The sequence below is a fragment of the Syngnathus acus genome, chromosome 5 (genome assembly GCF_901709675.1).
Source record: "Syngnathus acus chromosome 5, fSynAcu1.2, whole genome shotgun sequence".
NCBI lineage: Eukaryota > Metazoa > Chordata > Actinopteri > Syngnathiformes > Syngnathidae > Syngnathus > Syngnathus acus.
In genome coordinates, this window is record NC_051091.1 from 1,677,495 (window position 1) to 1,693,291 (window position 15,797).

At 42.2% G+C, this 15,797-nt stretch overlaps 1 protein-coding gene and 1 long non-coding RNA gene across 2 annotated transcripts; one reads left to right on the plus strand and one right to left on the minus strand.

Moving 5' to 3' along the window:
- Positions 1-1,131: 1,131 nt before the first annotated feature.
- slc2a1b (solute carrier family 2 member 1b) lies at positions 1,132-15,216 on the plus strand. Its single transcript, XM_037252026.1, has 10 exons — positions 1,132-1,470; positions 7,788-7,883; positions 10,573-10,733; positions 10,914-11,154; positions 11,215-11,377; positions 11,455-11,642; positions 11,710-11,814; positions 12,020-12,121; positions 12,199-12,402; positions 12,550-15,216. The coding sequence occupies exons 1-10, from the start codon at positions 1,456-1,458 to the stop codon at positions 12,742-12,744; spliced, it is 1,470 nt and encodes a 489-aa protein (XP_037107921.1). The 5' UTR covers positions 1,132-1,455; the 3' UTR covers positions 12,745-15,216.
- LOC119123147 lies at positions 3,498-4,045 on the minus strand. The gene is made up of 2 exons (XR_005098006.1): positions 3,889-4,045; positions 3,498-3,814 (listed from the first exon to the last, which is right to left on the minus strand). It is a non-coding gene; the product is annotated as an uncharacterized LOC119123147 (long non-coding RNA).
- Positions 15,217-15,797: the final 581 nt, after the last annotated feature.

The window sequence follows — 15,797 nt, forward strand, 5'->3', positions numbered from 1 at the left end:
GTTTGAAGGTCTTACGCAGAAGCCTTTTCATGAACAGGACAAAAGCGGGCCTCCTGACCATCTGAGTCTTTGTTTCTGAAAAATCTCAGTTATTGTTTCAATTAAAAAAAACACACACACAAAAACAAATACAAGTGCTCTTCCTCCTCTGCCATCCGGATTATTTTCTTTCCAAGTATTCAAGTATTTGTGTTTATGTCTTCTTTGATATGCACCCATTTGCCGCAGCGGAAATATAACAATTCAACATTGTTCATGAAGTCTAGCCTAACAAATGACGTTAGATAGAAAACAGCAACACAGTTTCTCAATGTGTAAGAGATACACTGCTACCTGAACACGCAATTAAGTGTTTGAAAACCAAGGTGGCGACATTTTGCCTTCAAACAAAAATGTTAGTTAAGAGCATTCAATATTTTTTTTTTGGTGTTTTCTTTTCGGGGCTGGACGCTCCCAACATCTTCCCAGAACAGTTGACCTCCAACTCCAAATGTTCCTTTCCCGTATTTGTCATGGCCAGGTGTCCAAATACATTTGTTTCCCTTGACTTTGTTTTCTCAAAGTTTCAAAGGCAGGAGATGACGGATTTTCAAGGATTCACGCCCAAAACCTCCTTGCCTCTCCCAATTATTTGGTGTTTTTTTTTACACACACACCGGCTAGACCCCTTCCGTTGATCCAAAACAAAGGTAGTGTGCTGTTTTGGCCTCTTGAATTTATTGTTTCAAGTCTTTTTTGTAACAAACATGGCAGATCAGAGGCCAGAAGCTAAGTGGGGGGGGGGGGGGGGGGGGCATTTAAAGTTAAAGTTAAGTTAAACTTAACTTTTCACCGATGTTGTGAAAGATTATTCGATCACACATGTGGATGCAATCATTAGTTAAAAAATGATGAGAAAATCTCTCTCTCTCTCTCTCTCTCTCTCTCTCTCTCTCTCTCTCTCTCTCTCTCTCTCTCTCTTGCATGACTTACAAGAGAATTAATTTTTTAGCATATAAATATGAATTTTGCAGAATGCAGATGCTTTTTAAAAAGAGGATGTGAGCGGCTCAATCCTATTGGCTGATAGGGAGGCTGGGCGCTCGAGAGGGGGCGGGGCAACCCTCGCGTCGTTCATATTGTATATGAACCAAAACCTGCCCACAAGGGACACAGACGCTGCGGCTCTGCAACAAAAAAAAGAAGCTGGAAAATTACCGAAACACAGAGCGTGGACTGGCTTTTTCTTCGGGGGAGCTACGCAAAAAGAAGAAGAAGAAAAAAAAAACAAGAGCTGGAACGACATCGCGCACGATTTGTTTTTTAAATTGTAAAAAAGGGGCGAGACAGGGCCTCCTGGGAGAGAAGTAGCGTAAACGTGTAGACAGACTCGCATTTGACTGAGCTTGCAACGAGGACGTTTTGCCATTATTCCTTCAACCAAGAAGACGACGGCGTTGCCTCATTGTGGTTGCGATGGATTCTGGAAAGGTAACATTTGTCAAACTTTTTTTTCTGTGCTTGTTGTCGCGCTAAACTTGTATTTCACGAGCGAGTTCAGTGAGTACGTTATATTCTTACCCATAATGCAGCATGCGCATGAAACCGATGCTTCTATTATGGTGATGCGACGCAACTTTGTTGTCGTTCTCGCACGGCACTTTAGAATATTCTTTTAAAATTGCATTGAAATACCATTTGGCATACAAAATGTTAGTATTAAGTCAAAGTCTGCTTTATTGTCAACCTCTTCACATGCCAAGACACACAAAGAAATCGAAATGACGTTTCCACTATCCCACGGTGACAAGACATAGTACACGACATAAAACCAAGAAGGCACAAACAATGAATATTAAACCGTTAGTCCAGTATGGATTTTACATTGCTATGTTTTATGTTATTTATTATGTGCAATAAAAGTATAATTCCTTCAATTGTTTTAAAAAGTCAAATAATAATAATAATACTACATTTTATTTGTATAGCACCTTTCATACAAGAAATGCAGCTCAAAGCGCTTTACAACAATGAAAGAAAAACATGAATACATAAAAACAAAACATTAATGTATGCATACACAATTAATAAAGTGAGTTTAAAATAGGAGCACGCTTTAATAAAATAAAGAATATATCTTTAAGAAAAGGTAAAAAATAAAATAAAGATAAAATTAGGCTTAAAATGAAATTTACAAAACGTAATTAGTTAAATGCTCGGGTAACGAAATGAGTTTTAAGTTTTGTTTTGAAAATATCTAGCGACCTGGCCTCCCTGATACCTATTGGCAGTGTGTTCCATAGTTTGGGGGCGTAATTAACAAAGGCTGCATCACCGATCTTCTAGGTCTCATTGCTCTATTTATTTTTATTTACTATGGTAATAAAAATTATATTCCATAACAAATTTTACAAAGTCAAACGTAGAGCTCATACTTGCTTTTTTAAACACTCATGGATATTGCAAAAAAGAGGGCTACATATTAATAAGGTGATAAAAGAGAAATAAACAAACAAATGTTTATGCAAAGGGGGGAACGCACTTGACACTGGTTGTTTTGAGTCCCTGTCATGTTTTTGATGATGATACACAAGATTTCAGATGAAAGGACAGGAAGGACATGCATACTATCTTGGAGAAGTTTGAATGGTCGCTCATTGGAGGAAGCAAAAATTCATAACAAAGAACTACATTAAAAAAAATCACTATGTCAATATTTGATCGGTCTTCTTCTGGTCTAAACAGAAAGAGGAAGACGTTAAACTCAAGTCCTCCATTTACCAAATCAGAAAGAATCCAGTAATAATTCTGTTAATTTAGCTGTTTAAAATGTGTGCATTATTTGCTGAGAAATGAAAGAAAAAAATCTCATACATTGATTTGCTGTTGGTGTTGAGATTCAGCGGTATAGAAAATGGATGAATGAAAGCTTCTCAGATCTGTACCACTATTTAAGTGTTTCTTTCTTGGCCCGTGCACCACCCATCATTAAAGCTATATGCGAAATGTGCTAAGTGGATGTTTGTCCAGCTCGTCAAACACCAAGCGGCGTTGAAAACAACCTCAACGCTGAAAGGTTGGTTGTCAACTGAAAGCTCTATTTGAATTACTCTGAATGGTCCAAGGTATGAGGCTTTATTTACACTTACCAAAGTTTTGTTTGTCCCATTGTTGTGAACCTAAACAAGACTTGATTCTGGTGTCTGATAATACTGTCTCTGACTAAATAGCGCGGCTTGTCACTGCCACGCTCGCATTCACAGACAGGAAATGCGACGAGAACAGTTTTGTAGTGGAGCAGCGAAGCCCCCAAGTCAAGTTTATTCATACGGAAGCTCTTCTTCACTAAAGAGTCTCAGACCCACAGTTGAGATGACATCGCCCAATCTAACCCTCCCATGGGGTAAGGAAAAATACAAGCCTTGAAGGGACCACTGACGGAGCTAATCCCTCTTCCAGGATGAGCAGGATGCCGAGCGGGCAATGTTTAACACATAATGACACAATATTAGCTTGAATTTAGTGAGAGTCCATTTCATAAGATGAAGTTCTGCAGGAATATGCTTTCGGAGAATGGGTCCTATTCAAAACAATTTCCTAAATTGGAGCATTCCAGAACACTCGAGCCCAAATAGAGACATTTTTATTGAGTGTTTGCTTAACTGTTGCTTTAGCCTTCCGCCTTTTCCCCTGTGAGCGCCTTGTCCCGCCTGGACATTTGTGGTACGGACATGATGGGAATCTTCAGGCCCAGTTTCCTCACATCAGCCCACTGGGGGGAGGCCTTACATCAATAAGGGGCAGCCTTCGATAGCTTAGTTGAGAGAGCGGAGGACTGTAGCAAAAAAGCAGAGTTCCTTAGGTCGGCTCGAAGGAGTGACATATCTGAGTACCATTCTCACAATATACCTTTTTCAAGGTTTCAGACTGATGATTGACATTACCAACCGATTCCTTGAATCCTGCCTTGTACAGGGAAAACAGTAGATGACATCTTTCGATACCTCAGTTGGTAGAGCTGAGGACTGTAGCAACAAGTTCCTTCGGTCGATGGTTCAAATCCGGCTCGAAGGAATGGCATATCGTAGTACCTCTTTCACAATATTCGAAGGAATTAAAGTGACTGATAATTGTCTACGATATAACCGATCCATCAATCATGCCTAATAAAAAACGATCGACTTCGACACCCTTCGATAGCTCAGTTGGTAGAGCGGCGTTCCTTAGGCCGCTGGTGCAATCAAACATTTGCATATCACGTTGCCGCCATGCTAGCTTTACTCTGAACAATGCTTTGTCTGTATTCCCCTTTTCTGAGGAATAAATCGCTAATTGGGGTTAAACGAACCGTTGACTCGGCTTATTTGGACGTGAGCGGCTCACGTTTTGCCAAACCTCCGCCCGCACATGATTGCAAAGCCTTCAAAGTTGACGCCTCCTGCTTGATGTGCTGCCTCCCTTTGCACTTGTAATGAGACCTAACGAGACTGATTTGGTCAAGAATGAAAAAACACTTCCGCTGTACTCCACGAGTGAAATTGTCCACCGAGGTCAATCACGAGAGCACACGAAGGACCCCATGACCTGTCACACACACAAGATTTATTTTAAGACGTGCTCTGTCACCAAGGTCGTAATGTTTTGCTTTAGCGACGCCTAGCAAAGAGCAAAACTTTGTTTCTTGGCTCTACATGTGACCGTCTGGTATATGGGAGGATTAGATCACTTTTTAAATACACTTAGACAAACTCGGATCAGTTCTTTACACATTGATCAACCCCTGGAGACATTATTCACAGGTCTAAGGAACTTCATAGATCTCTAATGTTTGAAGAAAGCTTAAGAATAACTAGGATTAGCAGGTAATGTTTGTCAAACTAGTGTGCACTAATTATATTCTGCTGTATTTTTTAGGAGCCGAGGAAATGGCTACTAAAGATGAACCTGTTTATGTTCTTCTTAGCTTGTAACAATAAGAAAAGAAAACAATGTTGCCAGTGAAAGGCATTTACATTTGACCTCGAAATAAATATCATTTATAGTGTAAAGCTAATATATATCGGCACCTGGTTATACGGTATATTAATTTAGCACAAAAAAACTTTATTGAATATCTTGCCTCATCTTATTTTCATTCTTTGCTTGATAGCAGAGGCCAAAGGGGGTTGCTCTTACCCCGAATTCTATTTTGAACTGTTCATAATTCATTGACTAAGGCCCCGGTTGGAGCTGAAGAAAAGCAGCCCAAAACAAAGCATGAGGCTATCTATCAATGCGCTTTACTGTAGGTATGGTTTTCTTATGATGACGAACAGTGAGCAGTATATTGTTTGTGCTCAAATTACCGTTTTGAAGGTATGTTCCAGTTGAACGAGTTAGATTTTGAAGAATTTGTTCTAGTTTAACAAGGGTTAGATTTGGATTGTTTTATAATGAACAAAACCACGCACTTAGTCATGCAGGTATGAGAAAGGTGTTGTCTGAAGTGGAAGTACTTGTTTTGAATAGCAACTATTGCATATACTTGTCATAACATCGTCATCTCATACATCTTTATTCTTTTTTTTTTCCCGTTACTTGCTGACCAAGGATGAGTGTTGAGCTTGATAAAGTTGCAGGGAATCACAGATTGGATTTCCCATAAAGGTGTAAACTGAGATCAGAGAGGTGGCGGCCCGTGAAGGGACGTGATCGAGTCCTCGTAGGCATGGCTGACGGTGGCTGCCAGTTCAGCTGCAGCCGCTTTCGTCGGAATTCACTCTGGCCTCGTATTGTTTCAAGATAATGGGCTTAGAGTGCTACGAATGTTAGTTATCGGTAGATGGTGATAGTTTTCATAATATTGTAAATTATTAGAAATGATTGACTGTATGTTTAGCTAACCAGCAAGCCACAATACAAACAAATCTTTCTCTGTATTGTGTCTTGTTGATCAAAAAAGCCCAACCACTCAAAGCATCTCTTGGTACTTGGCCACCAGCCACACGCTGGCTTCCTGTTAGGTGACGAATATGATCAAATTGAACCTTGGGTGTGACTTTACTGTTTCCCAAAAGCTTGAATGCCATGATGCTTCCTCCTTGTGTCAAGAGTTCAGACAGAGGACTCGGAATATTCCATTCGCTGCCTCCTGTTTGGCGTTCAAAGATGTAACAATCGTCTTGAGTTCAAATGAAGCAGATGCTACATTGCCAGTATTAACTTCATCTACTGGAGAATGTATACCTGTCGTCTCCGATATTGCCAAGAAAGCTTACATTTCCTGTCCAGAATATTGCGTACGGAAAGAACACAGTTCAAAGTATGTCGCAAATGAAACAGTTCGAGTCTCGCTATGTCGGTAAAAGGTAAAGCTGCCCTAAAGCTGTCATTCTCCTGCTTACTGTGTTCAAGCGTTGAAGGAAGTATTTGCGCATATTTCTAGCCTATCTCCGGGTGCGCCAACCGTCTTTTCTTTGTTTTCACTAAAGAAGCAGCTCATCGAAACTCTTTTATTGATGCATTGATCATTGTTGTGTCATGGTTGACTCCCTTCATGCCTGATAGTCTGGTTACTGAACAAGACGCTTGATGACACATCCTGGTAGGCGGAATTGGAGTGGCTTTAATTTTTTATAGCGCAAGTCACAGTGCATACTTTATTTTTTTTGTCCTTCTTCTCCAGAGCACGCACACAATTGTTTTATCACGCAAGTCATAAAAATACTTCCTTAAGTTAGTTTCGTTTTTATTGGGTTTTATTATTATTCCAAAATGATTTTGAACACAGATGGTCCAAAAGATGCTCCAAAGATAATCTTAGCAGATAATCAGGCCATGTGTGGTGTCTTCAGGCTGCTCGTAAGGACGTCCGACCTCAAATTGGGGATATTCAACATATTGTTTTTTTTTTCTTTTTTGCCCCAGGCTTAAGCTTAGTGATCATAATGAATATGTTTTCCTGTCTCTCTAAACCTTGTTGACTGGCAACCTCCTTTTTTTCTGACCATCAAATAAGGGTATGCATTATGCAATCCTTTACTTAGAAATTATGGAACTGTAAAAAATCCCAACGAAACCTATATAGCCTTGTCTCTACTCTACTCTACTCTACTCTGCTCTACTCTACTCTACTCTACTCTACTCTACTCTACTCTACTCTACTCTACTCTACTCTACTCTACTCTACTGTGCCTGAAGCTATTACTGGCCAGTCCAACATGAAGGAAATTAACTTGTTTCTTTCTGGTTTATTAAATTTGCGGTATGAGGACAATCTGCTCTAAGCCGCTGAGCTCCAAGGGGGCTTAACGTTAGGAGAGAATCCAATAACATATAGTATAGGCATTTGGAGGTTCTCCCCTGGAGCTGTTTAACTGTCTACATCGATTGCGTAGAGAATTATACCTTTCAGTTTTCAGACAGTTATATTGACTAGAATGATTTCTTTGTGTTGCATAATGTGATGTAAGGCTGTAACTAACAGTTATTTTAATGATCAATTCATCTCTGTAGATTATTTTGTTGATTAATCAAACAGACTTATAAAAAGAAAAATACTAAAAAATGGATGGACGGGTGATATGGATGGATACTTAATATCCACTTGTATGACTCTGGCTCAAGTCTTTTTGTTTTGGGGGTCAGTTCAAAATGCAAATGCACTGTCATCATTGGCTAATTTCCCCTGAACCGAGACTGTCCTCAAGAAACAATGGAATGCGTTGTAAATTTGTAAAAAGTGTTTATGCATTGTCTCCTTTATTGAGTCCTAAGTGTGATCTATGGAAGCACTGACATCACTTCCTGTTGTTTTTCTCCTTGTGTAGCGAATCACCTTCCCGTTGATGCTGTGCGTCGGGACCGCTGTGTTTGGATCCCTGCAGTTCGGGTACAACACGGGCGTCATCAATGCGCCTCAAAAGGTACAAATATCATCAAGTTGTGTTTGGTGATTGGCTGCCAACCAGTCAAGGGTGAACCCCATCTCTCAGTTCTTCAAGCCTCAATATTTTGGGTCTGCAGTCTATTGTCTCATTACGTGCTGAGGTCAAGGCCAAAGAGTGGAAAAGGGGTTGGGCTAAGTAGAGGGATAATAATAGCGGCATTCGGGCTTATTAGCTCCAAGGACATCTTTTTGTTTTAACAGACTCCAAGTCATCAAACAGTGCCCTAAAATGGAGTGACTGACAGCAGGATAGGTGAGGATTATTGCAGAAAATGAAAAGGCACTTGTTCCCAGGGTGACACAAGTAGTAGGAAAACATTTTCAGCTGCAGGGAGGTTAATAAAAATATCAAATTTCCCAGAGGATGTGTAGTGAGAGTGTATTTTGTGAGACCGCATTGGCCTGGGCGCACCCTGCTGACACACAACAGGGTCTCTCTCGGCCGTGTTGCCAGACAGGACCAACCTCTTTGCAGCTGTGAATTTGCCTTTTGTTTCCACTGGATCCTCAAATGACATGATTCAGCGAAGGTAATAATTGAAGCTTACGTGCATGCAGCCTTGAATAAAACACTTTATTCGATCATGGACATGTACCTTGCTCAAAATCATCTGGAACAAGGTTGCGCTCACCATGATTTGAATGAGAATTGAATCCTAAAACAGGTGTATTGACTCTTCACACTCAAGTGTGGCTTAGAATTTTGGTTCGCATCCAGACAGTCAAGCCACGTTTAGCTTTCATTTTACTGCTAAAAGAAATCCTCCTGCCTTGGATGTGTTCACGTGCGGAACGGCATTAGGGGCCTGTTCCAAGAACGTTAATCTGCACGGGTTGTAGAAGTTTGTAAAAAAAAAAGGGGGGGGGGCATGTTTAGCTACAAAATATGCAGTTGCTAATAATCCCTTTGTATTCAAGATCAATTGATTTGATTGGGACTCACTTGGTTAACCGGAGGGAGTGAATACATGGCTTACCTTAAAAACTTGAGCGCCAGCACGGACGACTCCCCCTAACAGGCCGGCGGCATGAATGCACGACTTGTTTTCAGGCCCGTCCTGTTGCCAGCTGCTGGATGGGCCCTCTTCAAAAGTAACACAAGCCAGGGGTCAGTCAGGACATTTACGTGCAGTTGGCGGGGGACACGGGACAGGAATGCTCATCTCCACGACCAAGAGTGGCGCTATGTCAACTTGAGCCTCCTGGATTAATAAGGTCTAAATCTAAATTCTAGTGGTGATTTCGGCTCAGAGAGAATGAGTATTGGCCACAGACCTGAGAGAATTTTGATCCTGAGAGGAGACTGAGGCCAGGCACGACAGTCAAATGACAACTCTGGAGTATAATGAGGGACTTCTGGTTTTACGTCTGTCGTAGTAATCCAGTGAAGAGAGCAAACTGGAAAACTAGCCAAGTAGGGAACTCTGAAGGAGAATTATGTCTCCTGTTTTTAGTCCTGCCACTGACAGAGACACATTTTATTCTGAGAAAAGACTTGAGGCCATCAAGAAAACAGTGGTTAGAGTCGAACGAGAATTTCTATCAGGATATAGGAGACGAATTTTAGACTTGTGGCAAGAACAAAACGTAACACTAGAGCCAACTGGTGCACCAAGGTAAGCTAACGTCATTGTGTGCATGTCAATGAGGCACTTTGTTTACATGCTGCACTTCCTGGTCTGACAGCTCCTTCTGGTTTACCCGCTGGTTAGGGACGGACTGTTGACAACATTCAGCTTTTACCTGTTGGCACATCATTCCCTCATCTGCCAAAATCAAGTTTTAGTGAGTGATTAAAAAAAAAACTGGCGAGTCAGTGTACATGTGAGTGGTTTTGAAGGTCATCAACAGAGGGACGTCATGCGATAAGGATCTCCAAACATGTGCGAGGTGATAAGCGTGTTCGTTGCTAAGGGCAACCAGCCTCTCCCCAAGAGAGATTATGACGGGCCCTTGGCAAATAATTCAATCTAGACTGTGTCATATATTGGCATTAAGATTGTGATGGGGACATTGGAAAATAATTCTTCCCTACATCCAAAATGTTTGGGAACCCTGCCGCCTGCGCGAGTCACCAGTCAGCCTTTGAAAACAAAACAAGGCCCATGTGACACTCGACCTGGGACGTCGTGCGCTTCAGTGGAGGTCATGCGGCATACTGACAAAGTCACACGTCGAGCAGTGACAGTTTTGGAATCATGTGAGCGCTGGTGCACACATGCACGCACGCACGCACACTCAAGCAGGCGGCGGAGTTATTTAACCGCCGTCACTTGCTTGATGGGTGTGTTTGTCAACACTAGTGTTGGGGGAAGGGAATACATTTGGTAGGCTGAGCTTCCTCCTTGCCAGAAAATGACAGCGATTAAAGTTTGATGCCATCAACTGGCCACGTGCAGCAGCTCACTTGTCACTCAGTACAGTTTAAAATAAATTGAGGAGATCATAGTTTCAGTACAGTATACTTTTATCACTTTTATTTGCTGGTGATTTTGTGCCTTGGACCTCGTGTAAAAGTTATTTATATAAGAAGGTCACTTGAACGGTAATCTGTCATCGCCTCTGCGGCTCTGCCCTACCAACTTAACTAGTATAGGATTTATTTGAGTATTTGTAAATGGTATACAAGAGACATGGCATTAGTGGTGATCGTCTTCATCATGCAGATTATCGAGAACTTCATCAACAACACATGGGCTGAGCGCTACCAGGAGCCTATTTCGGACACCACCCTAAAAGCCATCTGGTCCGTTGCGGTGGCCATTTTCTCCGTCGGCGGCATCTTCGGCTCCTTCTCAGTCGGCGTCTTTGTCAACCGCTTTGGAAGGTAACTGCACGATAACACTAAAACGATGGCTTTACTTCCAACTGAGCCATCGAAGGATGGCGTGTTGTGTTCCTATAAGGTCGGATTGCAGGAATCGGTTATATCCTAGAAGTCATTTAACAATAGCACTCATAGTACGTAATGTTCAGTCAGTTTCACGTGTTCATTTGATGTTCTCAGGAGAAACTCCATGTTCATGGCCAACATCCTGGCTCTCGTCTCATCGGCTCTGATGGGCTTCTCCAAAACAGCATCCTCCTTTGAGATGCTCATCATCGGTCGCTTCATCGTGGGCTACTACTCGGGCCTCTCCACCGGTCTTGTGCCCATGTATGTGGGCGAGGTGTCGCCGACAGCACTTCGCGGGGCTCTGGGGACCCTCCACCAGCTTGGCATCGTCCTGGGCATCCTCATTGCACAGGTACTTTGGATTTTCATTGACAATATTGGCGTCTATTTCATATCATCTGTCTGATTTCAGGTATTCGGATTGGAGGCCATCATGGGCAACAGCGAATTGTGGCCGCTCCTCTTGGGCTTCATTTTCGTCCCATCGGTGATTCAGTGCATCCTGCTGCCTTTCTGTCCTGAAAGCCCACGATTCCTGCTCATCAACAAAAATGAAGAAAACAAAGCCAAGACTGGTAGGTTCTCACACGCACCTGGCATCCCAACGTTCAGCGTCATGCATATACATACATATATGTGACTGTCGTACCAGTGCTGAAGAAACTCAGGGGCACGAGCGACGTGAGCGCCGACATGCAGGAGATGAAGGAGGAGAGCCGGCAGATGATGCGGGAGAAGAAGGTGACAATAGCGGAGCTGTTTCGCTCCCCGCTCTACCGCCAGCCCCTCATGGTCGCCGTGGTGCTGCAGCTTTCCCAACAGCTGTCAGGCATCAACGCTGTGAGTTTCTTTACCACCTTTTGTTTTACATAGCAACAGAAACAAATGCTTCATTCCATCCTGTCAGGTCTTCTACTACTCCACAAGCATCTTTGAGAAAGCTGGAGTGGCGCAGCCAGTCTACGCTACCATCGGAGCCGGTGTCGTTAACACAGCTTTCACTGTGGTGTCGGTGAGTGTGTAAAAAGTTGAGGAAAATATGCTGAAAAAAAGTGACCACTAAAACAGAGAGGATCAAAAAGCATAAACACCAGTTAGCGACGGATGTTTGCGCCACTGTGGGAGTGAACACGAGTTTATATTCATCTCTGCCACTCTTTTGCGTGGTAATATAGTTCTGTTAGGCGCAGCGGTTAAGAAATGTTCCTTGCTTTCAGCTGTTTGTGGTGGAGCGTGCTGGTCGTAGGTCTCTCCACCTTTTGGGACTGCTAGGAATGGCCGGTTCTGCTCTCCTGATGACCATCGCCATGGCTCTGCTGGTACCTGAGCCCTTCTGGTTAAGTCTGCCCAAGTCCTGATTTCCATGGTAACACAACCCTTCCCCGTGGCCCTACAGGAGCAGGTCAAATGGATGTCGTACCTGAGCATCGTGGCCATCTTCGCTTTTGTGGCCTTCTTTGAGATCGGACCGGGTCCCATCCCCTGGTTCATCGTGGCCGAATTGTTCTCTCAAGGGCCGAGGCCTTCAGCCATGGCTGTGGCTGGGTTCTCCAACTGGACCGCCAACTTCATTGTGGGCATGGGCTTCCAGTATTTAGCGGTAAATAAACATGAACAAAAACAACACAAAGCCATTTTGCATTTGAAATTTGGCATTGGACAAATATTTTTGCAATCGTATGATTTGAAATGATCATCGCATATCATACGAGTCATCTTCAGCCTCTCTTTTCGCTCTTGTTTGCAGACGGCGTGCGGCGCCTACGTCTTTGTCATTTTCATCGTGCTGCTGCTCTTCTTCTTCGTCTTCACCTACTTCAAAGTCCCCGAGACCAAAGGCCGGACTTTTGACCAGATCGCCTCGGGCTTCCGCCAGAGCGGCGTAACCGGCGGCGACAAGCACGAGGAGCTCAATAGCCTGGGGGCCGACTCGCAGCTCTGAAGCGGCCCCCGCCCCCAAGCGATGCGACAAACTCTTGATCACAGTGAGGAGGGGACCGACCGGCTAAAGGTGGGGAACGGGAAGAAAGTGGGCTGGAGGGGTCTAGACTGGTCTCAGCATAGAATCATTTTCACAATGTCAGCACATTTCGATCCTCTTTTACTTGTGCTGCCCAGCCCCTACTGACACACGCACACCTACTCAGCCACTTCTCTCCGCGCCGTGTCACTCAAATCACTCAATGGGAAACTTATGGCCTGGGAGATGTGAAAAAGGCCTGTCAGAAGATTTCTAATATTTCAAAGAAAGACCGCCTTTTTTTCTTATTTTTAAACAACAGATCTACTTTTTCACTGAGCAATCATACTGTAAAATGCTGTTGCGTTTACACTGTAGACTCTCGCACTGTAGCTCCTGCACGGCTTTTTCTCCAGATGGCGCACTTTTCCATGGAATAACCACCCCATTAGGTTACTGAGGAAAAAGTGAATTCGTTCACATTTTGTTACTTCTTTTAATATATATGTCTTTTACTTTTTGACTATAGCGTGACAATATTTTGCCCTATTTCTCTAGAAAAAGTACAGATGTAGTTTATAATGTTTGAGTTTAGGATGCTACTAGGGGAATTCGGACCTCTTCATTGCCAAAAGTGGCTGCGGTCTTGTGAGCCCCGAAAACAGTTGGAAAGGTGATCAAATCAAATTTTAATATTTTAAGCAGAAACTTATTAGATCAAAATTATACTCTTCCAAGAATATAGTCACAGTACTAGTACAAGTAGACTAATTAAAAAAAGAAAAAGGCATGTGAGGATTTGCAGAACCAATCAATTAAATCCAACTTTATTTCCAGTATACTGCTGTGAATGTTCAGCCAACATTTTAAGAGGATGAGATACAACTGTTATTTTCACACTAAAAAAAAAAACTAAAATCTTGCGCTAGTTATGTCTGGCTGAAGTCTTGTGAGGTTCTTTTCTGTCAGAGCATTTTCATGGCTGGAAAAGTATATTTGTAGAGTGGAAGTCAGTGAGAAAAATGGACCAAAAATGATAGTAGTCAGCAATATTATCTTGTCTTGGAGCAATTCTCCAAGCCTTGCTATTCGTTCCATTGTGGAGGTTTTGTTGCGCGTTGCCATGTGTTGCAGTGTCGTTGAGCTTGCTCGGCCTGGCTGTCTACCGCTGCTGTATCACTGCTCTCGTTTGAGGAAATCAGTCAAATGAAAATATATATATATACACTTTTAGCAGCACTTTATTATTCATATTTCCTTGTGTCTGGGAAACAATTGAAATCTCTGCTCCAGAGGAGAGCGGCTGCTCAATGACTTGAGATGGGATTGTGTCATATTTGCATATCTCTTTGTTTCGTGGCTTCTTTTTTTGCATTTTCTTTTCATGCAAAGTTCCTACAAATTAAGGTCACTTGTTGGCACGATGTATCATCCAATTAGGACTTTAATCCATATTATTTGTCATTGTGACCATTCCATAAGTTATTAGCATAATGTCGCTGGCCACTAAAAAAAATTTGTAGATTTTGTCAAGAACTATTTTGGGGGAAAATCGTCAAAATAATCATTTTGTTGCCATGCTGGGCTCACATTAGGTGGTGCGGAAAAAAAAGTATGAGTCCAGTAGCTTGTGCAAAATGGCTGCTTCAAATCAATATGTCTGACTTCCTGTTCATTTTTTGAACACAGACTATTGAATGCATCCGATTATGATGTCCAAACCAATTTTGTGTCAATTGGTGAAATTACTGTAAGGAGGCTGATATTTTTGATCTTTTCCAAGTGGTATTTCTGCAAAAAAAAAGGGTGTTTTTAATTTATGTATTTAAGTATTTTGCTTCAGATCCTTAAAATACTTTCTCATAAAACACTGAAGGTGGACTTACCTGTTTTTTTTTTTTTTTATTGGACAGCGACTACATTTTGAATGACTTATTTGTTTTTGTGCCAACCAATCTGTGCCTTTCAAGCGACCTGCAAGTGCACTCCATTTACACACGCACACAAACGTGGGTATTTGTTATACTGACACATGCAAGCCTTTTTAAACATCATCTTGTAAATACAAACACCACAGCCACCCACCCCCACAAAACTTTTTTTCACATGATTAAAAGGATGCTCCATTATTAGATTGTTACTGCAAAGGGGACTGTACTTTAAAAAAAAATGTATTTTAGCCTCCACACACGTCACGTTATGGGATTGTTACTGCAAAGAGGACTGTACTTTTAAAAAATGTATTTTAGCCTCCACACACTTTTATTCAATCATCAGATATCACATGTTGAAAGAGTGAAATACCAAGTGTTCTTATTTTAGGGAACAAAAAAACATTGTAGTGTTTTAATAATTTTTAAAAAAGTAAATGTGTGTTGCTTTTGAGAAGCTGAACCTCATTTGTTTTGAGGAGAATGTCAAAATCTGGCTGAATAAAGGAAGTGATGCACATTGGAACTTTGTAGTTGTGTGTGTGTGTGTGTGTGTCTGTGTGCGCACAACACAACAACAAAAGTACAAATTAGTGGTGACAAAGCTCCACTAACACGTAGGTAGAATAGCAGAAAAACAGAATTCAAAAACCCACAGGGAAGCGGCAAATGACAGAAGATACAAAACATGAATTCAGAAGAGATCATGACAGAAAATGGAATGCAATCACTCTTTTGTTTCGACTTATTTCTTTTGACCGGCGGGCTACCTTCAACGACCCCAAATCCAGATCGCTTATTTTCCCGCCGAGGCCGACGTCCGTGCAAACGAGTTTAAATGCTAACCTTTGCGATCACCTTGAGCCAGATGAGATCATGTCTTATTATTACATCTCCGCCTATTCTTGGACCCTCACAGTGGTGAAGAATAATAACTCACGGTAGTTGTGAACTTTAACCCTCAGAGAGAAAGCGCTTGGCGAGTTGCCGTTGATTTAAAAGCGTTGTCAAGGTCGCAGTGAACAAGCGCTTGCACTAAAGAGATACAGTGCAGCATTTGCCATGCGACCTCCAGGGTGCTTCGAAATCCCCTCCTGCTCCTGG

What these genes read in the sequence shown, in the direction of transcription:
- slc2a1b (XM_037252026.1), top strand. An exon ending in TCATCAATGCGCCTCAAAAG is followed by an intron (nt 7,884 to 10,572) that starts GTACAAATATCA and finishes TTCATCATGCAG; the next exon opens with ATTATCGAGAACTTCATCAA. An exon ending in TGGGCATCCTCATTGCACAG is followed by an intron (nt 11,155 to 11,214) that starts GTACTTTGGATT and finishes GTCTGATTTCAG; the next exon opens with GTATTCGGATTGGAGGCCAT.